We start from the raw sequence: 27,864 nt of genomic DNA on the forward strand, positions 1-27,864 counted from the left end.
GTAGACCCTGTGTCTAAAAGGGCTGGAAGCTCCAGACCGGCCATTTTGACCAAGACCAGCGGGGTCTTGTCTGGTTGGCTTTCCTCAAAAGAAGTTGACGGGACTAAACTCACCGAGTGTTTGTAGGGTTTCTCGGGGTCTGCCTCATGCATAGCAGGTGGTGATGATGGCACCTGCATCAATGGCACCTAGGTCGAAGGCCCCTGGGTCAGTTCAGGCCGGAAAGGTAGCGACTGGATCAGCTCTCCCGGTGGTTGGCCACGTCTGTGCGGCCCGGCCGCTGGATGGTGTGATGACCAAAACACCCTCCTCTGCGTTGTCCTGAATCTGCGAGTCGTAGGACAAGTTGTGCCCGGGGGCGACACCCACTTCTCACCTGATGGCGACACCGTTGCACCCGAAGGTGAATCACACGTTGCACCCGGCGGTGACACCCACGTTGCACCCGGCGGTGACACCCACGTTGCACCCGGCGGTGACACCCACGTTGCGCCCGTAGATGACGTCAACGTTGCACCCGGTGGTGACACCCACGCTGCACCCGTAGGTGACGTCAGCGTTGAACCCGGTGGTGACACCCACGCTGCACCCGTAGGTGACGTCAACGTTGCACCCGATGGTGACACCCACGCTGCACCCGTAGGTGACGTCAACGTTGCACCCGGTGGTGACACCCACGCTGCGCCCGGTGGCGACACCCACGCTGCGCCCGGTGGCGACACCCAACTGCGCCCGGTGGCGACACCCAACTGCGCCCGGTGGCGACACCCACGCTGTACCCGTAGGTGAATGGTAGCCGGCAGCCGCTGCAGGAGATCTCCGGGATTTGCGCGCTCTGACGTGGGGTGTCCCAACTGCTGCCACACAAGGGGTACCAGCGCCTGCGTATGGCAAGGAGACACGGGGCCCCGTCTGACCTGTCACCCCATGAAATCGGCTCGTCACCTGAGTAGACGCATCAGGGCTTGTGACTCCGTGCAAGTCGCCAGCCCCCGTACGGCAGCCTGGCGTCTCCAGGCTGCGTGCTCCCGATGATCCAGGCCACCCCTACTGAAAAAGCAAAAGTTCTACGGGGCAATAACCTCATAAAATCGCACCTAATGGCATAGACTCTCATACGGTGCACATCATTATCATAAAATATCGTACATAATTTCTGATAATGTACAAGAAGCTATGAGATCTTATGCAATTATATGCGACTCGTATGTGATTTGTTATGTGAAGTGAATGAGATTGTGCGAGAAAATGTGAGGTTATTGCCTCATACAATTTTTTCAGTAGGGACGCACAGGACGGTTCAAGGCAAGTCTGCAGGGGGAGGTGGTTTGTACTGGAGCTCCGCCAGGAAAGATGCCTCGATGCGAGATGCTTCTCTAGCCATGTCATCGAAGTCCGCGTACTGGAGACGCCGGAGATATGGCTGGTACCTTGGATGGCACCGATGTATAGCATGAGCCACCTTCTCTGGTTCCGGAACTGCAGGATCTGCCCGCTCATGCAGCTCTTGAAAACTGCGCAAAAACTCTAGCAAACCCTCGTTTTCGCCTTGCGTCCTGGTGCAAAGCTCGTCTTTCATACGGATGTCATAGTCAGGCGGCAAAAACTCTTCTCGAAAACGGTCTATAAAATCCTGCTTTGTTGTGAACGGCCGCTGTCTACGCCTCCAGGTTGCTGCGGAACCTACCAAAGCTACGGGAAGCACACGCGTGACCAGAGCGCTGTCCGAAATTGCCATTGCCATCTGATGATCGTCGATTTCATAAAGAAAATCGCAAACAGATTTCCTGTCGGCGTATCCTTCAAACCTTGGCACGGCCAAATTCAGCCGCAGCTGATTATCGCGATACAAGGGAGTGGGCGTTAACGAAACTGCCTCGCTTCCTACCATTTTTCTGAAATGTGCCTTTTATTCAAGTAGCTCGTACAGGAGGCCTAGAATTCCGCTACAAATGTCCGACGGTTCGCTTTTCCTGTCTTCTGATTGCTCATGCCCGAAACCCGCCTGTGTGGGAGGCCGAACTGTCTCTGTTAACTGGGCGCTTGCACCCGGTAAGTCCGACATCGCTACGCACGAAACTGCATGAACCTCAAATTGCTACACTCGCGGGGCAAGCCAAAGCTCGAGCAGAAAGCACGTTGGGCGCCAAATGAAGGCTCCGCCTTCTAGAATACGGGTCCGCGAGCGATGGTCTTGCCCAACGAGTGAAAACAAAGTCTTTCTTAAAAACACCGGTTTATTCCGGATAAACAGAAAAGTATAAAATAGAAAAGAAACAGCATTGGTCAAAACTGCGCTAGAAACATGCCGTCGAAGTGCGCGACAATGGACTATGCAGAATAAAACGGAACATGGGTCAGGGCTTCCCCGCGACAACACAAAACACACTGCGGCGCGGATAGGGCGAGTACAAAGCTTTGATTACGGTACAAAAGCATTGCTACTCGCGTGGCAGCTCTCACGCTAACACTCCTAAGGCTTTCTTGTAGGCGCCGCTTCCGTCTCTGCCTCGCAGGACTCCGCTCCGTCGTCCGTGTACATCCCGCTGGCTTGGGACGCTGCCATGCCGCCCTTCTGTGGCCGGCCTCCCGGCGAAAAAGCCACGAGCCCTGCTTCCGACGCGCTTATCTAGCCTCTGTCTCGCGCCGATAACATGCCGCCCCCGCTCCGGGCAGCTCGCTCATGCGTACTCGCGCTGCCCGGATGGACACCAACACAAACAGAAAAAAGCGCGCGCGGTTCGAAACGCTAAAAGGGGCTGTGGGGCCCCACAACTTATAACATCCAACATGCAGTCTGTGTCAACCCCGAGGAAATCCTCGGTTGCGACTACTGCATAATCGATATCACAATCCGAACTCGTCCACTCTCCAGACTTGCAAGACAAGCCCGTCTCCGAGATTTGGCGAAATTTAGGCAAGCGTCATTACAGAACAATGGTGCATCTCATGCTCCCAGCGATCGGCTTCACACCTTCGCTCCACCAGAGCTGAGGTTCAGCTCTTAGAGATATCTCGAATATGGGCAACCACCCACTGCCTTATCCGCCGATGGCGCCGGCAGAAATATAAGAGAAAGCTTAAAGATCGAATTGCTCAGCTCCCCCAGCGTGCGGATGAGTGCGCGCAGCCCAGCTCGCCGACTCTAACTGGGTGGATAGGTGCAACACGGCAGCGCGGCAAATGTCCAGCCGATATAGGTGACGCCTCATTCGCGTCCTCCTTGATCCAACTCAGACTCGCAGAGAAACTAAAAACATCTTCAGCGTGCAATCTATACCTTCTCTGCAAATACTACACTATTTGCGCACAAACTCCTGGATCAATATATGTGCACCATACAGGACACCTGTGGGCATGCGAGCTCTTATGCAGGCTCTGAGAACGCTGAGCTTGATCAACCATTCCAGCTGGCCAAAATAAAACGTGCCACTGCCGGTACAAAATCACTGTTAAATTACTATCCAACCTCTTATATAACTTTATTGGAGTACATCAGTGCAATGAAGATTTATCATGTCGTCGTAAACACGCTCCGTTAAAACTTTCCCATACGCTTTATACCATCCATTACTGCGCAGCGATTTGTTTCAGTCACCTCATATCATACTTCCACGACTTGATCATGCCGTCAAAGTTAAACGCTCAAAGTGTCATTCATCGTCTTATGCCAATTCATTCATTCCTCGCACTAGCATTGAATGGAATAACGTGCCATCGCACATTGCTACAGAAACTGACATAAAAGAAAATCCATGAGCTACTTCGCTGTGACGGAAATGTGTAGAATATATTGTTGTTTTTTTCTTTTGATGTTATGCCTAATATTTATATAATGTTTCTTGTTACACTTCTTGTTGATAATTGTATCGTGTTTATTACAAATGTATCACCCCCCTCCTATGTAACCCTCCTTTGGAGGGCCTTTAGGGGTAACCTGAAATAATAAGTAAATATGGCGAAGAGACACGCCTCACCCCATTGATTGCTGGACTGCAGCGGTCCCATTCATACCAAAGGCCGACAAAGCAATACACACAGGCAACCTCCACCCATCTCTTACCTCTTGTATGGGCAAAGTTATGGAAATGATGGTGTGAGATCGGTTGTCCGGGTACCTTGAAACACAACATGTCTTTGCAGACGCCATGTACGAATTTCGCCCTCACAAGTCCGCAAAGGATGACCTGCTTCAACTATATCGCGAAGTCCTTGACACCATCGAATGCCCTCATGACGGCAAGGTCGTACTCGCCCTGGATCTTAAGGGGGCCTTCGACAATGTAATGAATGAGATTATCTTTACTCATTTAAGTCATACCAACTGCGGCAATCGTGCGTTGCAATATATCCGCCAATTCCTCACCGACCGCCAATCCTAAATCAGCATTCAGGATCGCAAACACGGCCCCTTTCCCCTTGGTACAAGGGGAACACCGCAATTTTCTCCCCTGCTATTAAACTTCGCCATGATTGCACCTGCCAGCCCAGCTGGGAGCAGTCAAGAGTGTGCAGCATGCTCTACGCCACATTACCCTGTGGGCCACGCAGGACTCGTTTTGGAGACTTTGAGGCCCATCTGCGGCGACTGTAGTGGACCACTATGCTCGCCACTGTGGCCTTCAATGCTCCCTATAGAAGCCTGAATTTGTGCACTACCAAAATTCAACTTTCCCTTCTGTCTAGTCCAATTCCAAAAGAAGTCTGAGTACTGGGGCTTTTCATTCATCAACACCGTAAGCCAGGCACCACATTGGCTAAACTCCACATGGTGGAGGACCAGGGGAGCCACATGATTCGCTAAGTTTCTAATAAACGTGAGGGGTTACGAAGTAAGGGTGCCTTGACGCTGGCAAACGCCTTCGTAACAGTCGAATCCTGTATTCGACTCCATATTTCTACCTGCGGAATCAAGATGAGGCTGCCCTCGAGGTCATTCTCCGCAAGGTCATTAAGCGGGGCCTCGATATCCCGGTGAACACCTCCAACCAGCGCCTCATGGCACTGGTTGTCACGAAATCGGCGCACATTTTCACCAAGCCGGCACGGCGCGAGGCCCGCGCGGCGTCGCGTGGAAAGCTCGAGAAAAACCTTCCCCGAGCGAGAGAGCGCGTAGCTTGGTACGCGTCGCCGTCGCCCTCTTTCTCATCACCCGGCGATGACGCGGACTCATCAGTCTGAAATACGCCAGAAAGTTCCAGAATGTTCTACGGGTCGTGGCCAATGACGACGCGCGGCTCGACGGGAGGGAGAGAGCGCTATAACCAGCGAAGCTAAGTGTGTGTGCGCGCTAGCTTTGGCGCGTGCTAACAGACAGACGCGGCGCGCCCTATTTAAAGAGACCGCGCCGCTTGTCGAGCCAGTGAGTCAGTCAGTCAGTGGTTGCGGCGTGTTCGCCAGTGCTTCGGCTGGACTCCCGGGGATCACCCGCTGCTGGCAAGCCCACGGACCTGCAAGGGAGCGGCACTCGTCTTGTATGGCGGCCACATCGTGACTCTTGAGGCGTCGGACTGCAACAGTGCCCGGTGAACAATTTGGTGTTTGCTTATGTAACTCTCTCGTGTTTCACCTGTGTTGTAAAGCCTCTATATTATTGAATATTGTTATTCGGTGAACCTCTCTTCTGTGCAATTTTAGTGTTTGTGTATTCCTTTGTATTGTCTCTTGCTGTGCATAAATTGTGTTTTGTTTGTTACTTCTGACTCCGAACCTTACTCTGGCTTGAACCGGCGACAACTGGGCACCAAACGGCCACCCCCGTATGTCACTACAAGGTAGTTGAATTCCGGCCGAGCTTGCCACGCAGGTCGAGGGCATCTCCTTTGCGACCGGAACAGCTACCCCCACTCACTCTAAGGGTGTCTGAGAGTGTGCGCACCGTTAAGGGCGCATTGTTAATAATGCCCTCTTAATTATTAACGGGTGATACTGGTAATGGTGAGCACTTCCAGCAAATTGAGAGAAGCGGACTTCAAAAATCAATATACGCGTTTGTTGCAGACGGAGTCGGATCGTCACCTTCTTGTCCGTCTCCACATCCAACGCACCAAAAACGGTACTCAATCCAGCGCCGTGGAGATGCGCCCTCCACGTACGCCCTTTTCCCGCCAAAATCACACGCGAAGACTATGATGGCAGAAGCGTAGGGATGGGGGCGGAAGCTCTGGCATGCTGTTATGGTTCCAAACCCGGCCTTTATTATGTGCATGCCTCTGCCCCGCACCATGGGGGATGGTACACGGCCGCAGTTCTAAACGAGGAGAAAACAGTTAATGGTCTTATCTTCAGGGCTCGCAACATAACTCATGCGGTCGGCATAAGATTGGCTGCTTCCCACTCCGACTTGATATATATAATTTCCGACTCTCGAGGGGCCCGTGGGAGCGTCGATAGGGCTGTACCCCGTTATTTAGCCTACCGAATACTTCAAAATAGCTCCTACATTTGGAACCCTGCTCAAAGACGTTATTTGGGCTCCTGCTCATCAGGGGCTGGCTGGAAACGAGGCTGCCGATGCTGACACACGCGCGCTCGCTCGACGGGAAGTTTCCTCGTTACCCTGTGACCAGTACAGATGGAATGTGGTGGTGGTGGTGGTAAAACTGTTTCAATGAAAATGTTTAGGAGGTTCTGCGGCGGTTGGAGTCATCAGTGCGGAACCTCATATGCGTAGGCTACTGTCCGCGCTCTTTTGACGAGTTCTTTTTCATCTCTTGCGTCCGAGCTGGCCAAAGCTGCCTCTCACCCTTCCTGTGTTGGCTGGTTATTAACAGTGATAGTCAGATTTTTCTGGCCTTCCTAGATCATATTGCCGCGAAACCTACAAACCTGTATTTGTTTTTGGCAGCCGCCGGCATGCGGCCTTATCACTATGATTCTGGACCGCGTATCAGTTCTGTATTCTTTGTTTGTTAACGCTCAATGCCGCGAGACGCACATTCATCAATGTCGTTGTCGTGCAATATGCGCCGAGATCTGTCTCCAAGGTTTTGATAACTCGCGTATGTCTACACAATGTTCCAGGTTGTGCTAGTAGCAGTTCGCGACGTTATCTAGATGGTTCTGAGACGCTTTTAAATTGACCTTTGACGAGTGCGACGGGCATTCTTTGTTCGACGATCGACGAGCACTTTTGTTGTTATCCTAGTTTGTTGCTATGCTTTTGTTGCTTTTGTTTTGCCCTAGTGGACACCAGAGCCGACTACTCTGTCATGAGTGGAGCTTTGCGCCGAGCTCAAGATGGTGACGAGTACTTGGGACGGCCCGCTAATCCGCACCGCTGGTGGTAACCTTATTACGCCATCGGCGCGATGCACCGCAAGGGTTACAGTAAATGGACGTACCTACCCTATCAGCTTCGTCGTCCTACAGTACTGTTCCCGCGACATGATTCTGGGCGCGGATTTTCTGAACGAACATCGAGGGATCATCGACCTCTGATCAAACTCATCAAGCTCTAGACCGATAATCCATACCTGCTACGAGAACTTCGGCGCATCACGTCGCTCTCAACGTCCTCGATGAATAACTGACGTAACGCCTCGATCAAGTGTCACCGTGGCTGTGGTTACAAAAGAAGTCGAAATCACGGAAGGGGTTGTCGAAGGAAACACTCAGTGGTTACTGGATAGAGGACTTAGCATCGTAAGAGGCATCGCCCGTTTCCATCATGGACAAGCTCACGTGCTCGTCACGAATTTCACCGACGAATACCGGCACCTGAACAAGGGCATGACGATTGATTTCCTTGACGAGCTAGCGGACACCCGAGAAATCTTCGCCCTCCCCAGTCAACTTGAAGACGATGCACCAACCGAGCCAAGCAGCCCAATATCGACACTCACCAAGCGCTCCCCCTAGACAGATAAGACCGGATTCACACTCTTGAAAACCACTACGAGTACTTTTCTTCAGCGTCGAAGGTTCGGCAAACCCCGGTGGCGAAGCATCGCATTATCACGGACGAAAACGCTCGACCACTATATCAAAGCCCCTACCGTGTATCGCCGCGAGAACGCCAGGCCATACGCGATCCAGTTGAGGAAATGCTACGTGATGACGTGATCCAGCCAACCAACAGCCCTTGGGCGGCACCAGTCGTTTTGGTGAAGAAAGACGGCGCAGTTCGCTTCTGCGCTGATTACCGCCGCTTGAATAGCATAACTAAGAAGGACGTCTACCCGCTTCCCCGTATCGACGACACACTGGACAGGCTCAGTAACGCTAAGTACTTCTCGTCGATGAACCTGAAGAGCGGGTACTGGCAAATTGAGGCAGACGAAAGAGACCGCGAGAAGACGGCATTAATAACACCGAACGGCCTCTTTGAATTCAAGGTAATGCCATTTGGCTTGTGCTCCGCACCAGCCACGTTTCAACGGGTAATGGACATTGTCCTGGCGGGCTTAAAGTGGCAGATTTGTTTGGTATATTTGGACGACGTCCTTGTGTTCTCGTCAAACTTTGAAGACCATCGCTTCGAACAGTACTTGACGCGATCAAGTCCTCAGGTTTAACGTTGAAACAGAGAAGTGGCACTTCGCCTGCGAAGAGATGTTTCTTGGTGATATCATAAGCAACCAGGCAGTTCGCCCCGACCCACAGAAAACAGCTGTGATTGCACAGTTTCCACAGCCCGGTGACAAGCTGTGAGCCGATTCCTCGGACTGTGCGCATATTACCGACGATTCGGCAAGAACGTTTCGCACCTCGCCGAACCTTTGACGCAGCTTACAAAGGCAGACGTGCCATTTCAATGCAAGCGGAAGCATTCGAGGAACGTAAGCGCCGTCTACAGTATCCTCATTTTCTAGGCCAGTTTGATTAGAATGCCAAAACTGAGATGCCTACCGACGCGAGCAGTTTGGGGCTAGGCGCCGTTCTCATTCAGAACAATGCCGGACAAGAGAAGGTTATCGCCTACGCAAGCAGTTCCCTCGCGAAAGCCGAAGCCAATTACTCGACGACCGAGAAGGTGTACCTCGCGATCATCTGGGCCATTTCAAAGTTCCGCCCGTACTTATACAGCTGGCCATTCAGGTTTGTAAGCGATCACCACGTGCTCTGCTGGCTGGCAAATTTGAAAGACTCCTCCAGCCGTCTTGCCCGATGGAGCCTGCGTTTCCAGGAATTGGACATCACAATCGTCTGCAAGTCAGGCCGCAAGCACTCCGATGCAGACTGGTTGATGCGCCGGCGAAAAAAGACGACGGAGACGCCTTTTTGGAACCGGTAAGCGCCAGCAGTTCTCTGCACCTTAATCCTTTGCCGATCCCCCTGTGTGGATATGTGCCATCAAATTAGAGAACAACAACCGCAACAGCAGTTTCGCAGAACAACAGCGATCAGACCCTGAGCTGAAAGCGCTAGTCGATTACTTAGAAGGAAAGACCGCGTCCCCTCCTGCTGTGTTCAGGCTTCATTTATCATCGTTCGCCTGAAGCAATGGCCTCCTCGTGAAGAACTTCGCACCCAAGAGGACCGCGCAGCTTCTTGTTGTGCCTAAAAACCTACGGCAGGAAATACTGGAGGCGTTGCACGATGAGCCCACAGCAGGTCATCTCGGGTTTGCGCGCGTGTTGCGTCGAGTCCAGGAGAAGTACTATTGGCCGCGACTGCCTGCCGATGTTGCCCACTGCATGAAGACTGAAGATGTGTCGTAAGTGCTAGCGACGCAAGGCGCCGCCGATTAGACCAGCGGGACTACCGAGCCCGATTCCGCCCCCAACCCTGCCTTTTCAACGAATTGGAATGGATTTCCTTGCCCCCTTACCAACTTCATCTATGGGTAACAAGTGGATAATCGTGGCCACTGACAACCTTACCCGTTACCCGAAGCAAAAGCACTACCCAATGGTACCGCGGCACAAGTCGCAACATTTTTGTCGAACAAATTCTCTTGCGGCACGGCGCCCCAGAAGTGCTCATCATGGACAAGGGAACGGCATTTACGGCAGAGTTGACGCTAGCCATTCTGAAATAGTCCTACAAGCCATCGACGAAAAACTGCGTACCATCCTCAGACCAATGGCCTTACGGAGCGCCTGAACAAAACGATCGCCGACAGGATCGCCATGCACGTCGACGCTGAACACAACTCCTGGGACGCCATCTTGCCGTACATGATCTTCGCGTATAACACGGCAGTCCAGGAGACGACCAGAGCGACCTCGTTCAAGCTTGTGTACGGCAGGGAGCCCACGACGCCGCTCGATGCAATGCTGCCGCACGTACCCAACGTGGACAATTTTGACGTCGCCACCTACCTGCAGCGTGCAGAGGAAGCCCGACGGCTCGCAAGGTTGCGTATTAAGGACCAACAGCGCACCGACACCCGACGATACAACTTACGACGACGCCACGCAAAGTACAATCCAGGAGACCAAGCGTGGGTTTGGACTCTAATTCACCGGCGTGGACTCAGTGAAAAGCTACTGCGTCGATACTTTGGGCCATACAAAATCCTTTGCCGTATCGGACAGCTCAACTATGAAGTCATTCCCGAAAGTACGACAGCATCACAACGGCGACACGCGTGCCAAGAAATCGTTCATCCGGGATGTTTAAACTTTGTAATGTTTCCATATAGGTTGCTTTGTTTATTTTGGAATATTCAGGTGACTTTTTATTAAGGGAGGAGGAATGCCGCGAGATCTACAAAAATGCATTTGTTTTTTGGCAGCCGCCGGCATGCGGCCTTATCACTCTAATTCTGGATCGCGTATCTGTTCTGCATTCTTTGTTTGTGAATGCTCGATGTCGCGAGACGCACCTTTATCAATTTCGTTGTCACGCAAGATGCGCTGAGATCTGTCTCGGAGATGCCGATCACTCGCGTATGTTTCTACAATGTTCCAGGTCGTGCTAGTAGCAGTTTGCGACGTTATCTGAATTGTTCTGAGCAGTCTTTAAATTGACCGTTGACGAGTGCGACGGGCATTCTTTGTTCGACGATCGACGAGCACGTTTGTTGCTATCGCCGCCGCCGAGTTGCTTAGTTCTTTTGCGGGCGCAGTCAGCCCAATAAAGAGTTAATTTCAGTACCTTCAAGCCTGTGTCTTCTTTTGTTGTCTACGGCCTTGTCACCCCTACATGACGTTACGGTACAGGTCCGCCGTCTCCCCGCAGGATTTGCATTGGGAGTCAAATGGATCAATTGCGTGAAGTATTCGTGGGTTGTTAGAAGTGTTGGTCTGTAGCTTGCGGAGGTGTACCTCCTCTCCTTTGTCTAGTGGCTTTGCCAGTGGAAGGTAGACCCGGCGAGATAATCTTAAGTGCTGAAGTATTTTAGTGTTGGTTTGCAATGGGGTAGGAGGTTCCACGAGATCTGTATTGGATGCCCGAGGGAGAAATTCTCTGGCTGAGGCGTGTGCGCTCTCGTTACCTGGGATGTGCTGGTGACCTGGTACCCATACTAAGTGTTTATGCGTGGGTTGGTAGCCACGAGTGTAACTTTCTTGCAGGATTGTAGCTGCTAACGGTGTAATCCTGCCCCTGAGGTAATTGCGATATGCTGTCAATGAATCTGTAAGAATGTATTCCGAGGTAGTGCGTGTTGCAACCAGGGCAATTGCCACTTCTTCCGCCGCCATCGTGCCTTGGCTGGGCAATATAGTCCATCGATTGTTTGATTTTGGTGCACTAACGCAACGGCCGCCATTCCCCATTCAGGACCCGCAGCATCTACATAGAACACGCCCTCGCGCCCGCCGTAGTGCCTTTTTATATCTTCCGCTCGTGCTTGTCGTCTTGGCTGGTGAAAATCGGGGTGCATGTTCCTCGGCAATGGAGTTTCCTTGAATTGTCCTCTGCATGAGGCTGGGATGTCGCTTTTAGGGTCTAGCTCTCGGGGGCAATTGATGTTCAAGTCCTTCGAGACTTGTCGGCCAGTAAGAGTCGTGGAGAGTCGTACCACCTGCGCCGTGAGGTGTGCCTTTATCAGCTCGTCTACTGTGCTGTGGATGCCCAGTCGTAAAAGCCGGTCCGTTGATGTCGTAAGAGGAAGGCCCAGGGCCTTCTTGTAGGCTGTTCTGATTATGACGTCGAAGCTCTTGCTGTCAAACTTCTTTAGGCGGAAGCAGGGTGCTGCATAGACGATGCGGCTCACGACGAAAGCCTGCACCAGTCGGAGAGTATCTTCGCGCATCCCTGATTTCCGTATCGTTATTCTGGCGATCATCTGGCGACTTGCTCGCTCACGAGGCGGAGTTTCTGGATGGCGAGGTGGTTGTTGCCCTTGTTATTGATGGACAGACCCCATTCTGAACTTCCCTTGCTTGATGGGTGGCTTGTCAACGTGGACGTCGATCGTGGCCTAACTTTTGTGCTCACATTTGTGCTCACATTTGTGCTCACATTTTTGTGCTCGCCTAACTTTTGTGCTCACAAAGAGTTCACATTTTTTGGGAGAACAAGTTAGTCCACACGCTCGTGCATAATTCTGAACTGTTGTTGCCGCTGTTTGTATTTTTTCTTCAATCGTTCCCATACTTCCCGTGGTTGTCCGGATGATTATATCGTCAGCGTACAGGGCGTGTCGTATGCCCCGTATCTGATTTGGAAGGGGTGGAAGATTTCGAAGTGCAATGTTGAAGAGAAGGGGTGATAATACTGCCCCTTGCGGAGTGCCTCTCGTTCCAATCTTCACTTACGCTGTGTGTTGTATGCCGATGCTGATGTTGACCGTTCTGTCTTTCAGGAAATCATAGATGTATGAGTAGACTCACTGGCCACAGTTCGTGGTCTGGAGGTTCCGGAGGATTGCGGAGTGTTTGCCGTTGTCAAACGCTCCTTTGAGGTCGCGGGATAGAAGTGCTCGGTCACTGTTTCTGCGTGCTGGGTCAATGACTTCGCGTTTGAGTTGCAGAAGCACATAATGGGTGGACAGATGTGCTCTTTGAATTCAACCATCGTGTGTTGCAGTAGCTCTTTGTTCCTTAGATAGTTGAAGAGACACGCGGGGACTGCCTTTTCCAAGAGTTTGCCTGCGCATGACGGGGGGGTTATGGGGCATAGGTTTTCAGTGCTGATTTTCTTGTCGGGTTTGGGGATAATGTGTACATTGGCTGTTTTCCATGCCTGTGCAATGGTGCTGTTGCGGCAGCATTCATTGACGTAATCCGTAAGTTGCTGCAGTGCTCAGTGCACAGGTTTGTTAGAAGTCCGACCGTAAATTTGTCTTGTCCCGGGGCTGTACCTAGACACATACCTGCTAGTGCTGCTATAATTTCTTCAAAAGTGAAATCTTTATCTAGGTCTTCGTTCGGCTTCCCCCGCTATTCTGGATTTGAGAGTTCTGTGTCTCTTGCAGTGCAGATATAGCGACGCGTGAGTTGATCCACGAGTTCATCATCCGTGCCTTGAAAGTTGTGTAAGGCTCGATGCAAATTTCTACATTGTGCACTCTTCGATTTCGGTGGATCAATTATGCATCAGCAAAGGTTCCACGTAGCCTTGCTGTCTAGGCAAACTTTGAGGGATTAGCACCTTTTTTAGCCAATTGGTGCGAGCGAGGTCCAATGCGTATTGGTCTGCTTGAGTAGTTAGCTTCGCTATTCAAATTCCGAAATTTTTGATTGTGCCTTTGTTTCTTCCACCGTTTTATGAGACTACGTCTAGCTTCCAAAAGGTACATGAGATGGTTTTCAACAGCTGGGTGGTCCTCCGTGGTGGCAAGGGTTTTTAGGTTTTATTTAAGGTCGAGAACGGATACCGCCCACTCTTCGTAACTAATTATTTGTTCTGATGTGACTAGTTTAGTGTCCTTCCTGAATTTTTCCCAGTCTGTCACTCTGGCTTCCCCATGTGGTTTGATGTGCTTGTTGCTTTCAAATATGGTCTGCAGTACGTAGTGATCTCTGCGTAAGGTCTCTCCCGTATTAAGCCACTGACAGTTGCGGACGTTGCGGACGATTGTGAGGTCGGGGAGGTATCTCGCGTTATGTCGGTACCGAATCGAGTCGGGTGCTGCGGGTCAGTGAGTAAGGTAAGTGCCATGTCAGTGAAGGCGGAAGCTGGTTTCCTGCCTTTAGTCTTCCTTTAGATATCCCCATAAGGGGCTAGAAGCATTAAAGTCGCCGACTATAGCTAGGAGAGCTGTTAGAGCTTCTCTTAGTGCTTAGATAGCGTCAAAGGCTACGCAGCGCTGTTTGGGGCGACTATATTCAGTATATAGGTGCCCTTGCTGTTTCGGTGTTGTGGTTGCAACTTTATGAAGGCATATTCAATGTTGCTGTGTAGATCAAGGTCTACAGTGGTTGCTGTGCATGATTTGTGGACCAAAATGCATGTCGAGGGGTTTGTTTGATGTGTTGAGTATTCTCTCATCTTAGCCTTCATATTCACTTCTTGCAGGGATATTATTTGTGGCGCATGAGGATAAGAGTCTGTGTATTGTTCTAATGTTTCCTTCTTACGCTGTAGTTCCCTGCAGTTCCATTGTAGGATGGTGAGTTTAGGTCTTGGTTGTGGCGCCATATTGGTTGTTAGAAAGTTGTGTCTGATCCTGTGGTGCATCTTCAGGTTCTTTATCAAGTTGAGGGATGACTAGGAGACGACTTCCCCTTTTTCCCTGTAGTTTTGTGCCCTTGTTGTGAGAAACCTCCGAAAAGTCCTGAATGTTTCGCAGAATTCTAATCCCCTGCGCTTGTATCCTGATTAGAACAGGTTCAAGGTTTTCAATCATGGGCTTGATGACTGATTCTAACATCTTTTTGATTGTCGTCTCATTCATATTTTGTAATTTATTCTCCATGAGACCTTGGACTGTGTTTTCCAAGCGGGTAATGCGGTCCTGTGTTTCGGTGTTCTCGGTAAATTGTGGCATGGGTGCCTTCAGTGCTGCTGCCTGCGGTTGTGGTACCTGTGGCATTGGCGCGTGCTGTGGTGTCTCTAGTGCAGTTTGCCTCTCGAGGATGCCAGTATTTAAATGCTGTGGGTACAGTGGGTGTACCTCTTCCTTGTCCTCCTCCATCGGACATGCCTGTTGCGTCAATGGAGGTAATGTGTTGTTCCTCTTGCTGCGATGCCTAATTGTTCTTTTAGTTGCTTGTTTTCTGACTTTATTTTCTCGATCTCTGCTTTAAGTTGTTTGTAAGCCAGCGCTTTGGGGAGAGGAGGCAGCTATATCTGCCCAGCTCACTTTGCCGTCTTTGCGCTGCTCCTTGTAATGGGGTCCTGTTGTCTTCTTAGCTACACGGTTGCCGGTGGGGTGCGACGCTTTGTCGGTAGTGCCAGGTCATTTGCTTGATGACCGTGAGCCGTGTGGTGCCGAGTTTCTGCTGTTGGACTGGGCCTGTTGGGTGAGTCGGTCCCCACTGCTCGATGTGCCTCTGCGGCTGGACCGGTCTCGAAACTTGGCCCTGGACTAGTGACTGTCTTGACCTGTCTTGAATTTGGTTGGTTGTGATGTTCGGTACTTGTACTTGTAATGATTCGACCCCATGGGATGTGGGCCTTCACACACCGTGCACTTGGGTTGGCAGTAATGGGCTCCTTGGAAGTCGTCCTGACCGCACTGGGCATCGCGACTGCGCTGGGCAAGGGCAGACATCCGCCTGGTGTCCAAGTTTCCCGCACAGTATGGTTCGTACTTCGTGATGGTTTCCGAAGTCTCTCGGTTCCCCAACGAAGTGCAGAATAAGGTGCAGCCGGTTCACCGAAATTAGAAGAGATAGGCAAATTTATTTGCATAGAGTAAGGATCAAGATCGAGTATAAGGATGGTTCTAAAAGTCCATGCGGTCACATTTTAAGCCTTCTGAATTCCGAGGGGAAACTTGGCTATTTCCTAATTAACCAATCACATTCGTTAACGAAACCCGCCCACGATAAGGTGGCACCTTCACACACTCGCCGGTCCTCACACCACGACACTGGTCAATTGATGTATCATCACTCCTTGGAATGAGAATTCTTTGGAGTCGACAAATCAATGCGCATCCGTTGTCAGCCCACCGTCAGCCTTGCGTTGAATGGAGCGTCCAAACGGCATCGCCTCCGCTGACTGCCGATTTATAGACCTCCGCCTTCCCGGTTCTGTCTCCCCACTTCTGACGCAGTCGTCGATTCCCAAGGCAGAGGTCCGTGAGCACTGTCTCCTGACCGCTAAGAAGCAAGAGGCGCCGGTCTCTTCCCGACCGCAGAGGGATGCGTAGGCGGTGTCTTGACCGCAGAGGAAGGAGCAACGGGCCGTCGGGGACACGTGCACACTACAGAACACTTCTCCGAACGGGATGCCGGCGAGTAAACACAGGCACCAACACGCACACGTCCCTCTGTCCTGCAGCAACCGGCTGCAATTCCCATAATTAAGTCCGTTTGGCGCCAACTGTTCAATTTTCAGACGCGTCGAGCCCAACAAGCACACTGATCATAAACCGGCTTATACATTCAAAGCTATCGCAAATTACCTACTAATCTAGACATAGCCTTTACTGCCGTCCATGTGACAGCCTTTCAAATGCGGATGAGCGGCTCTTACTCCGCCTCTATGCCAACACACTGCTGTGCTGGCAGCTCTTAAACATTTCGACCTAGCTTTCTGTGGTAGCTGCCCGCATTATGGGGTGGTGTCTTCGGACATCTGCCACATGTTGCGAGCCTGCCCCTCTAACCCGGTTATCTCCCTAACTCAACCCGGGAGGACTATGAGGTGCCCTGCTCGGCTGCTCTGACCTACAGGCCCGAGCGGCGGCCGACTACACTGGGTCCCAAACTAGAGACCTCCACCTAGGGTGTCCCACAGTATTAGTTCATGCGTAACCTCCTGTATTTGCATCTGTATATAAATGTTTTCCACCATCACCTTTGCTTTTGATGGAGACGAAAATTAAGGAACGCGAGGGCTCTGCGATGTCAGCGCACGTTAAAAAAACCAAGGTGGGCGAAATTTTCAGAGCCTTCCACAATGGCGTACTGCGTCGCATAAACCAAACCATCCTTTCATAATTTTTATAACCGGCAGTGCAGTTCGAAATGTAGAATGTAAAAAAATATTTAATGACGATTACGATAGTCACTAGAGCCATGCTTGAGCACAGCTATTATCCGTTTTTCCGATATATTGAGACAAAGAATTTGAGAACTGTTTGTAAGTATGCATGTGCAGTTATAAAGCACCTCATTGTTCTTGCGAACGAAAGAGAAGTTCTCGGGGAAAAAAGAGAGGAGTGAGGAGGAAAATGTTTAGAGAGAGAGAGAAGAAACCTTTATTAAGCCGGATAGGTATATAGGGTCGAGTTACATTGCCCTACTAGATGGCCAGCAGGTCAATCCTGTTAGCGACCTCGTAGGCACACTTGAGGATCCGGTCTTTTAGTTTCCAACATAAATTATGCGCGACTCCTCCCCTCCTCGGCTGTAGGCCTGAGGGGTATTTAAAGTGATGCCCCGCCTCGGGTGCTGGCTCGGGATGTGTTGTTCCTCGGCCTGCTGCCTACTTTGGTCTCGGGGTCTGGTCATTGCACCCACTCCCGTTTCGGTGGTGGACAACGGCTGTTACCGACGCGCGTCTTTCTCTCCCTCTTCTTTTTCTTTCTTCTCTATTTTCTCCTCTGTCCGCACCAGCCCTGTCCGGAGTGTCAGCAATGGCTGGCTCGCCGCGCTGTTACTGCAGCCACGGCCAACGGGACCCTGGACTGAGGGTCCCCCCTCGCTGACCAAATAAATAAAAATGTTTGTCCTCGTCCTCCTCCTCCAGCAGTAGAGCCAGTAGAAGGCCCGTGCATTTCCTTTTATTTTTTAATTTATTTTTATTTACAGATACTGCTAATCCCATTCGGGATTGTTGCAGTTGAGCATATGTTCGTACAGAGAAGTGTATATAGAGCATATAAGGAACACACAGTGACATGATCATATGTACAAAGCAAATCAAGAATGTAAAATGCATAGGGCACAAAAATGAGGAAACATATTATACAAACAAAAACAAATATGAGGCAGATATGAACGAGAATTTACATGTATTACGACACTACACTTCTTCCCTTAGTCGCAACAACAAGCAGCAAGGTCTCCCATGTTTTTCGTTATCTATATTTACAGCCTTCCTTGGGTAGAATAATAATAATAATTCGTTCACAGGAAGGGAAAGCTGCAGTATCTGTCGCACTTGTTTCTGTGGACACCTGAACCGCGCCCTTAAGGAAAGGGAGGAAAGTGGGAGTTAAGGTGGAAAGATAGAAAGAGGAGCCGTAGTGGAGTGCTACAGAGCAATTTCGACCACCTGGGGATCTTTAACGTGCGCTCACATTGCACAGCACACGGACGCCTCTTCGTTTCGCCGCCATCGAATCGCAGCCGACGCGGTCGGGTTTGAACCCGGGTACTCCGGCACAGTAGTCGGGCATCTTACCACTGCACCACCCCAGCAAGGCATCCTGGGTAGAAGGAGCGTTCCCATATTTTGTGGGAGAGAACCCTCTTGCCTCACAGTGATAACACTGATAGGATCGTATGTCCAGGGTTTGGAAAGTATACGCCTGGAATAGGCTCCATCTAGTCCCCAGGAGATTGCTTGTCTGTTGTTAACTCTGAGGGTTTTCGCCGTACATGTACAGGGGCGGTTTTTGCCGTACCGGTGAGTGAGTGAGAAGACTTTATTTACACCGACAAGGACCTCGGGCAGGGGCTCAGCCAGGGGGAGGGTCTCCTTGCCGGCTTTCCTGCGCCGTGGCCACAGAGAAGGTCTTGGAGTAAGCCTCCTCCGCCAGGCGTAGGACGATCTTTTGTTCATCCACATTTGGGCTGCGGATGTAGGACTCCCAGGTAATTTGATCAAGGGGATCAGTTTCTTTAGCTCCCGGAGAATCTGGACATTGCCAGATTAGGTGATTTTGACTCAGTGGCACGTTGCAGAGATTGCAAGCCTCTGGGTCCCCTGTGATCTCATTATGCAGATTAACATGAGGAAAGAAACGGTTGGCCGGAATGTTTCGCCAGGCCCTGCATTCTGAGGGTATTAGGGACCTATCTGGTGATGGATAGATCATTCTGTTTAGTCTGGGAGTCTCAGAGAGCTCCTTGTAGGTGATAAGGGGGTCTTTTTCTCCGGGTAGCGGGGTCTCTATGGCCGCTCGGGTGTATACATCTCGAGCGAGGCGATGGGTAGCCTCATTGCATGGTAGACCCTCGTGAGCTGGAACCCAGATGACTGAAACCTCCCGGTTTAGCGGGTGCTTTTCAGTAGACTGGCCGCCTGCTTGGAAATTTGGCCTTGGCCGAAGTTCCGAACAGCCGCCTTATTATCTGAAAGGATAGTTCTGGCTTTAGTGGCTGTACATGCTAGCGCTATCGCAGCCTCTTCAGCTATTAAAGCGTTACGCGTATTAATAGATCCAATTACTTTCTGGGAGTGGTTCCCATCTACCACTGCTATGACAGCGGCCCCTTCTTGCCCGCAGGCAGCATCGTAATAGGCTGATTCCTCAGGAGGGTCGATTATTAGTTTGTTTTAAATAAATTTTGCTCTATGCTGTCTTCGTTCCTTGTCATGAATCGGGTGCATATTCTTAGGGATCGGTGCAATTTTGAATAGTTTCCGCGTCTCAGGCTCCAGGAGTTCAGCGACATAGTGTGGCTCACCTGACTGAAGCTGTAGTTCTTGCAGTATTTTTCGGCCCACTACAGTGGAGTTGAGCCGCCAAATCTGGGCCTCGCTGATCGCTTTAGCAATCTCGTCCCAGGTATTATGCATTCCCGTAGCTAGAAGCTTTTCTGTCGATGAGTTGGGGAGGGTGCCTAAAGCCCTTTTGAATTACGTTCTGATCATTTTCTCTAACCTCTCTACTTACCCAGGAGTGAGATTGAGAAAGGGGGTGGCATAAGCTATCCTGCTGATTACAAAGGCACGAACAGTTTTATTAGGCAGTGTTCTCTGAGGCCTTTCCTCCTGAGAGAGATTCGCCTGAATATCCCCGTTACCTGGTCGACATACGTCTGCAGCTTTTTCAGGATGGTGGTTTTTCCTATTCTGCTGTAGGAAATACCCCAGGATCCTAATGGTGCTGACTCTCGGTACCTTGCTCCCTCCCACCTATGCCTCCACTGGTTTGTGCAGGTGCGTAGGGGGGATTCTCTGGTTAGTTGTGGTTTGCTGCACATTGAGAAAGGTTCAGATTTGTAAGGAGAGCAAGATAGTCCTCTATCTAAGGCGTTGTTTTCAACTAAATACGCCGCTTCCTGCAGCCTATGCGATATATCGGCGCTGGTGCCTCCATCGGTCCAGATTGTTATATCGTCTGCATAGATGCTATGTTTGATGTCTTCTACCTTATTAAGATGGGACGAGATATCTTTCATTGCAAAATTGAAGAGTACCGGAGAGAGGACAGATCCCTGAGGCGTTCCTCAGTCCCCGGTACTGATGGGCTCGGACCTAAGTCCCACGAAGCTAACTTCAGTTTTCCTGCAGGTGAGGAAATCTTTGACATAGTTGAAGCACTTGCTTCCCACTCCAGCCAAGTTGAGGCCTTCGATAACCGCTCTGTGGTCAGCATTATCAAATATCTTAGTAATATCAAGTCCCAGGATGGCTCTATATGATGCATCGTCCTCGGGAGCATCCATGATGTCGTGCTTTAATCTGAGCATGACATCCTGTGCGCTTAATCCCGGCCAGTACCCTACCATCTCCACTGGTCAGAGTTCCTTGGTTTCCTTATGCCTAGAGATTCTGATTTGGACCACTTTTGATTCTGATTTAAATACCGGAGCTTTCCCAGACAAGAGGTGAGAGATATGGGCCTCATGTTGGATAGTTCAAGTTTCTTGCCCGGTTTAGGAATAAGGACCAATCTGGAGATTTTCCACTCCTCTGGGATTTCGTTCCCTTCCCAAATTTTATTCATTACTTTGCAAATGAAGTGTAAAGAGTCTTCGTCCAGATTTTAAGCATAGTGTTTGTGATATTGTCTGGCCCTGGAGCAGATCTCTTTTTGAGATCCTGCAGGACCGCCGTAATTTCTGCCAATTCAATTGGAGCATCTATGGCCTTACTCTCGGGTCCGGTATAGCAGGGTAGAGGGGGGCCGGGATCCTGACATGCATATGTTGTCCTGATTGCATCTAGCATCTCCTCGTTTCCCCCTTGGAAGTTATGCTTGATTTTATTCTGGTCTAGTCTGGTCCGTCTCTTAGTGCTATTTATTGGGATCGATGAGGTAGCGGAGGATAGTCCAGGTCTTGGGAAGGCTCATGTTGAAGTTCATCTCATCACACACCTCGACCCAGCTCCTTTCGGACAGCTTGGCTGCATACCGCTCAATTTCCTTATTGAGGTTAGCAACCCCTCTTCTGAGATTTCTGTTTCATTTTTTTAGTTTTCCACCTTCCCTCCAATTCTCTCTTGGATTTAAGGAGATGTAGGAGGTATTTGTCTAATTTTGGGACTTAGAGATTCGTTGCCTGTTCTTCCGTGGCCTCCTTTACATGCCGATTAAATTCTTGTTGCCACTCAGTCAGAGGAGACCAGGTCTTATTACCTGCAGCCCCTCTGATGGAGCGAAATTTATCCTAATCTATTATTTTGGCTCGTAATACGGTATCCCGAAGATTAAATCTGAGCAGAATTTCTATGCAGCGGTGGCGTAGCGGTAGAACATCCGCCTCGCATGCAAGAGGACCGGGGTTCAAATCCCGGTGCCACGCAATTCTCCACCGGATGAAAAAAAAATCCGCGTGTCGATGGAATTGCATACACAGGTTTGGGGTGCGACATGATGCCGGTGAACACCTCCGGCAACGCACTCCCTCACCAGAACAGGAGTTGGCCACCCTGGTGCAGTAATTGGCCGCAACCTCCTATGATAATCTCCATAAAACCCCGGCACTCAGTCACCAGCGGCGGCGGTCAGACCTGTGACGCAGCAGGGGGTGCTAAGAAAGCCTGGCTCCGCTGGACAGGCCGCCATTGGAAACTGACCCTGGCAACGTTTAATGCTAGAACCGTAGCTAGTGAAGCTAGTTTAGCAGTGCTGTTAGAGGAACTAGAGGGCACGAAATGGGATGTCATAGGCCTTAGTGAGGTTAGGAGGCCAAATGAGGCATATACTGTACTGAAGGATGGGCATGCACTGTGTTATCGAGGTTTACCGAGAGGCGACAACTAGGAGTAGGTTTCCTTGTCAATAAGTATATAGCGGGTAATATAGATCAATTCTATAGTATTAATGAGAGTGTTGCAGGCATCGTAATTAGGCCTAATAAGCGGTATAAACTGAAGGTTGTACAGGCCTATGCACCTACATGTAGTTATGATGACCAGGCAGTTGAACGCTTCTATGAAGATGTAGAATCGGCAATGCGAAAAGTAAAGACGCAGTATACTGCACTAATGGGCGACTTCAATGCCAAGGTAGGGAAAAAACAGGCAGGAGACAAGGCAGTAGGTGACTATGGCATTGGTTCTAGGAATAGCAGGGGGGAGTTACTAGTTGAGTTCGCAGAGCGCAATAACTTACGAATCATGAATACCTTCTTCAGCAAACGGAAGAACCGGAAATGGACATGGAAAAGTCCTAACGGAGAGACTAAAAATGAAATCGACTTCATAATGTGTTCAACCCCCGCCATTATGCAAGATGTAGAGGTAATCGGGAAAGTGCGATGCAGGGACCACAGGATGTTGAGGTCCCGAATTAGCCTAAATCTGAAGAAGGAACGCAACAGATTAGTAAGAAAAAAACCCATCAACGAATTGGCGGTGAGGGGGAAGGCAGAAGAGTTCAGGATCTCGCGACAGAATAGGTATTCAGCTCTAAATGAGGATGGCGACATTACCCTAGAGGCAAGGAACAATAATTTCAGAGATATCATAACTGAGTGCGCGGTAGAAGCAGGCGGTAGGATAGTTAGAGAGGATACCGGTAAGCTGTCTAAGGAGACGAAAGATTTGATTAAGAAACGCCAGAGTATGAAAGCTTCCAATCCAACAGACCAGATCGAATTGGCCGAGATATCAAAGCTAATCAATAAGCGCAAGGTGGCCGATATAAGGAAGTATAACATGGAGAAAATTGAGCATGCTGTAAAGAACGGGGGAAGCCTTAAAGCGGTAAAGAAGAAATTGGGCATAGGCAAAAACCAGATGTATGCGATAAGGGACAAGGCGGGCAACGTCATCACTAATATGGAAAAGATAGTCAAAGTAGCCGAGGAGTTCTATACAGATCTCTACAGTAGCCAAAGTAGTCAGGACCGTAATGAGATTGGCGGAAGGGAAAAACAGTCAGACGTTCCACCAGTGACGAAGGACGAGGTCAAGAAAGCACTAGAAACTATGAAAAGGGGGACATCAGCTGGAGAGGATCAGATAACTACAGATTTGCTGAAGGACGGGGGGGATATTGTGCTATAAAAACTGGCCACCCTGTATACGCAGTGCCTGGTGTCATCGACGGTACCGGAACCATGGAAGAATGCAAACATTATCCTCATTCACAAGAAAGGGGACTCTAAGGACCTTAAAAATTACAGACCAATCAGCTTGCTGTCTGTTACGTATAAGGTATTTACTAAGGTAATCGCTAATAGAATCAGGACAACCTTAGACTGCAATCAAGCAAAGGATCAAGCAGGGTTTCGGAAACGGTACTCTACTATCGATCATATCCATACCATCAATCAGGTGATAGAAAAATGCGCGGAATATAACCAGCCCTTATACATAGCATTCATTGATTACGAAAAAGCATTTGACTCAGTTGAAACCTCGGCGGTGACGCAGGTATTGCGAAATCAGGGGGTAGACGAGCCGTACGTGAAAGTGCTGGAAGATATATATAGTGGCTGTACAGCAACCATAGTTCTGCATAAAGAAAGTAACAAAATTCCCATAAAGAAAGGTGTTAGGCAAGGAGACACAATCTCCCCAGTACTATTCACAGCTTGTTTAGAGGAAGTATTCGGAGACTTGGAATGGGAGCAGTTAGGGCTAAGGGTAGATGGAGAATACCTCAGTAATCTGCGATTTGCTGATGACATTGCCTTGCTAAGCAACTCGGGGGATGAACTGCAAATAATGATTGATGACCTAGATAGGAAAAGTAGAAAGGTAGGCTTGAAAATCAATATGCAGAAGACTAAGGTAATGTTCAACAGCCTCGGGAAGGAACAGCAGTTTACATTAGGTAGCGAAATACTGGAAGTAGTAGGCGAATATGTCTACTTAGGACAGGTAGTAACCGCAGATCGGGACCATGAAAAGGAAATAACAAGAAGAATAAGATTGGGATAGAGCGCATTTGGCAAGCACTCGCAGATTATGACTAGCAGCTTACCGGTATCGCTCAAGAGGAAAGTATACAACAGTTGCATCTTGCATGTACTCACCTATGGGGCTGAAACGTGGAGGCTAACCAAGAGAGCTCTAGTTAAGTTGAGGACAACCCAGAGAGCTATGGAACGAAAAATGGTAGGGGTAACATTAAGAGACAGAAAGCGTGCTGAGTGGGTCAGAGAAATAACTCAAGTTACCGACATTCCAGTGGAAATCAAGAAGAAAAAATGGACATGGGCAGGACATGTAGTGCGAAGAGAGGATAACCGATGGTTGCTGAAGGTAACAAACTGGATTCCAAGGGAAGGAAAGCGTAGCAGGGGCGGCAGGTAGTTAGGGGGGCGGATGAGATTAAGAAGTTCGCAGGGGTCAAGTGGATGCAGCTAGCACAGAACCGGGTTAAGTAGAGAAATATGGGAGAGGCCTTCGCCCTGCAGTGGGTATAATCAGACTGATGATGATGATGATGATGATGATGATGAATTTCTATGAACACATGATCGCTGCCGTAGTTTTTTCCCGTGTTGCACCATTCAACTGGGCCGCACCTGTGAGTTAGTGTAAGATCGGGCGTGGTGTAATTACAGACACTGTTACCCATGCGCGTCGGTGTCGCCGAATCCGTTATTAGAGACAGCCCATTGGATAATATGGATTCAAGCCGGCCCTTCCCCTTCCGGCATTGTGTATCATATCCCCATTCCTGGTGTTTAGCATTGAAGTCTCCGCAGATTAGAAGTGGTTCGAAGCCGACAACCTTTAGTGCTTTTTTGAATAAGAGCGAGAATTTCGCATTGATTTGTCTCGGTAGGCTGTATACATTGAGCACAAAGAGATTCTCTTTCTTATTATTTCCTGAATGGACTTCAATCAAAACTGCTTCAATGTCCCCATCAACCTCGTGTTGAGTAACCGCCGTATTGTACTCAACCAGAGTAGACACCCGAGCCGAGTACCCCAGCGAGCTGCGGAAACATTTGTATCCCTTGAGGCCAACATGCCTGGCGTTGGCCTCTTGTAATGCAATTACCAAGGGTGGTTCCTCGCTCGACTGTATTATCTGCTGAAGCACCCCCCTTTTTCCTACGAATCCCTGCAGCTCCACTGCCAGATTACGCCATCTTTCCTCCTTGAATTATTGTGTCCCCTGCCAGCCGTTGTTGGTAGCGATTATGCCTGCGGCGAGAATGGTTTGCTCCATTCTACCTAGGCTGCCCTCCATGTGTAGTATTCTAACTTGCAGATTTTCCTGCCTATAGTTGGACCTCTCCATTAGTTCCTTAAGAGACCTGATGTCTACGGCAAGTTTGTCGAGATGCGTGTCCTCAGGCTTGGCCTTCTTTCTACTGGGGGGCCCACTTTCGCGTTCTGGTTCGTTTTCACTCTCGAATGGGGGAAGTTCCCTCATCTCACGATCTTCGAGCTTAATCAATCCTTTCCTCAACTCTGCATTTTCTTGCTCAATTTTCTCTAATTTCTGCACGAGTGCCTGATTCTCCCTGATTAGTCTTTCTATTTTACTTTCAAGACTCCCTTGATCAGTTACCTGCGTGTCCTTACCTCCTGCCAAGGTACTTTTCTGCTTCAGGCCCCATGGGTACGTCGGGTCACGTATGAGTAATCCGAAGTTCGCCTTGGCTTGCTGTGGTGTTTTGCGTGGTCGGTCCCCTGCTCCGGCGCTAAGTTCCGGCCCGGGTGTAGCGTCCTCCTTCCCCGGTATGGCGATCTTGACTGCTGACCCTGGCCTGGTGGCAGACTTGGAGCGGCTGCGAGAGCGGGAGAGGGAGCATGCCTCCTTAGTTCTGAGACTCTCGAACTTGTTCTTTAGAGGAATGTGCCCCTGTTTAGGGGCGGTATCTTTGTTTCTCAAATTCTTTACCCAGAGTTTCCTTTTGACTATGTATGGGGTACTGTCGATCTTGATGCAGCTTTTGTCCTTAAGGGGGTGCTGCCCCTGACAAAGTGCACATTTGGGGTGCACTTATGATCCAGTTGGGGATTTTTAACCCCGCATCCTCGGCATTTGCGCGTCTCGGGATTTGGACAGATGTCAGCCCTATGCCCGAATTGCCCGCATGTGACGCACACCTGGTATTTCTTTTTGAATAGTTTGCACTTGAGTGGTGTTGCCTTGAAGTTGACCGTCCAGGGTACCGTGTCGTCTACGAAACACAGCAGCACAGTGCCTGTGTTCTCTCCCAGCCGCCTAGCTGATGCAATTGCCGGATTTCCTGATCTATTCAGGATATTCATGATTTATTGGTCCGAGAGGCCCAGTGGGATTCCGTAGATAACCCCCTTTCCGAATGTATCCGGCGTCACAAGGTAGACTGTGACCGGGGATGTGCCTTCTTTATGCCGGAGGGTCACGATGCCTCGGTACCTTCTTGCCCTTTCTTCCGACGCCGTGGCGATCAGAATAGTTTGATACTTAGAATTGGTCGTTATTTGATCACCTTGCATTTCCTCTTCGCGCATAGCCGCGGCTCTAGCGATGACATCGGCGAGCTCCGCCAACCCGTAGCCTTTGATTATCTTTTATATGCCTCCCTGAGGTCTAAGTACGATCTTCGCCCACTCTTTTGGTACCGGGAAAGCCCGGACAATTAAGGTTTTCGCTTACTTGAGCGTCTTCTGCTCTAGCAGCTTCGTCGCTCTCGCGTCATTCGCCGCTTTAATTTTTTCCACTTGTTCCTCAGAAACATATCTCCTTATGAGCCTGATTTTCCAGTCACCTGCGCCTATCCCAGACGAAAATTCTTTTGCATCCATAGGAGCGTCACTTATTTGGTTGCGAGGCAAGGAGCCGGCGTCTTCCGAGGCCGGAGTCTCCGACATGGTGGAGCCATTTGCGCCTATCCCGGCCAAACATTCTTGTGCGTCCATTGGAGCGTCACTCGCTTGGTTGCGAGGCGAAGAGCCGGCTTCTTCCGAGGCCAGCGTCTCCGGCATGGCGGAGCCGCAGGCCGCCCACGTACACTGTGTGGCCGCGGTTCAGGTCTGGCCCAAAACACGTAAAAGAAGTCACGAAAATCCTTTGCAGCACGTAATATCCGAGTGGATGCAGTTCGGGCACTCACCGATGGTTCAGGTGAAAAGCAGGCGAGTATGATGAAACAGATCGCCGATGGAAGCGGATTAGGCGGAGCACCGAGACATACGTCCTTCCTCGCCGGCCGCCCTCTTGCCGTACCGGTACGGTTTCAATCTTCCGTTTGACATTTCGCGCCCTAATGACGATGCATGCTCACTGGGGGGGGGGGGGGGCTGCCACCTCCTAGCGCTTACAAGAACCGCTTTTATGGCGCCGCCTTCTTGCGAAGATAAACAGAGCTCATAAAGGAAGTAATTTCTTTCCTTCCTCCATGACAGAAGGGATACCAAGTTGCAGCCTGGCCTACGGCAACGCCGCCGCCCTATCGCGGTTTCAGTTTCGCGACGTGATCGCAACGGAGGCGCGAAACTTGGTTCCTATCTTCATGGGCGCTTCAGTGCAGGGGATAAACAGAATTGATCTCTAGCTGCAGCTTGTGGCCCGGTCAGCGGCAAGGCCCTTGCCTTGCATGGTTTCGGTTACCCTCCCCCCCC

At 50.2% G+C, this 27,864-nt stretch overlaps 1 protein-coding gene across 1 annotated transcript; it reads right to left on the reverse strand.

The window, feature by feature from the left end:
• Positions 1 to 137: 137 nt before the first annotated feature.
• On the reverse strand, positions 138 to 27,228 carry LOC146194347 (uncharacterized). The gene is made up of 5 exons (XM_084596533.1): positions 26,900 to 27,228; positions 25,837 to 26,042; positions 11,912 to 12,084; positions 946 to 1,047; positions 138 to 881 (listed from the first exon to the last, which is right to left on the reverse strand). Exons 1-5 carry the CDS (start codon positions 27,226 to 27,228, stop codon positions 189 to 191), a joined length of 1,503 nt encoding a protein of 500 aa, XP_084452659.1. The 3' UTR covers positions 138 to 188.
• Positions 27,229 to 27,864: the final 636 nt, after the last annotated feature.

This window comes from Amblyomma maculatum, chromosome 3 (assembly GCF_055883805.1).
Source record: "Amblyomma maculatum isolate TAMU_Amacu chromosome 3, ASM5588380v1, whole genome shotgun sequence".
NCBI lineage: Eukaryota > Metazoa > Arthropoda > Arachnida > Ixodida > Ixodidae > Amblyomma > Amblyomma maculatum.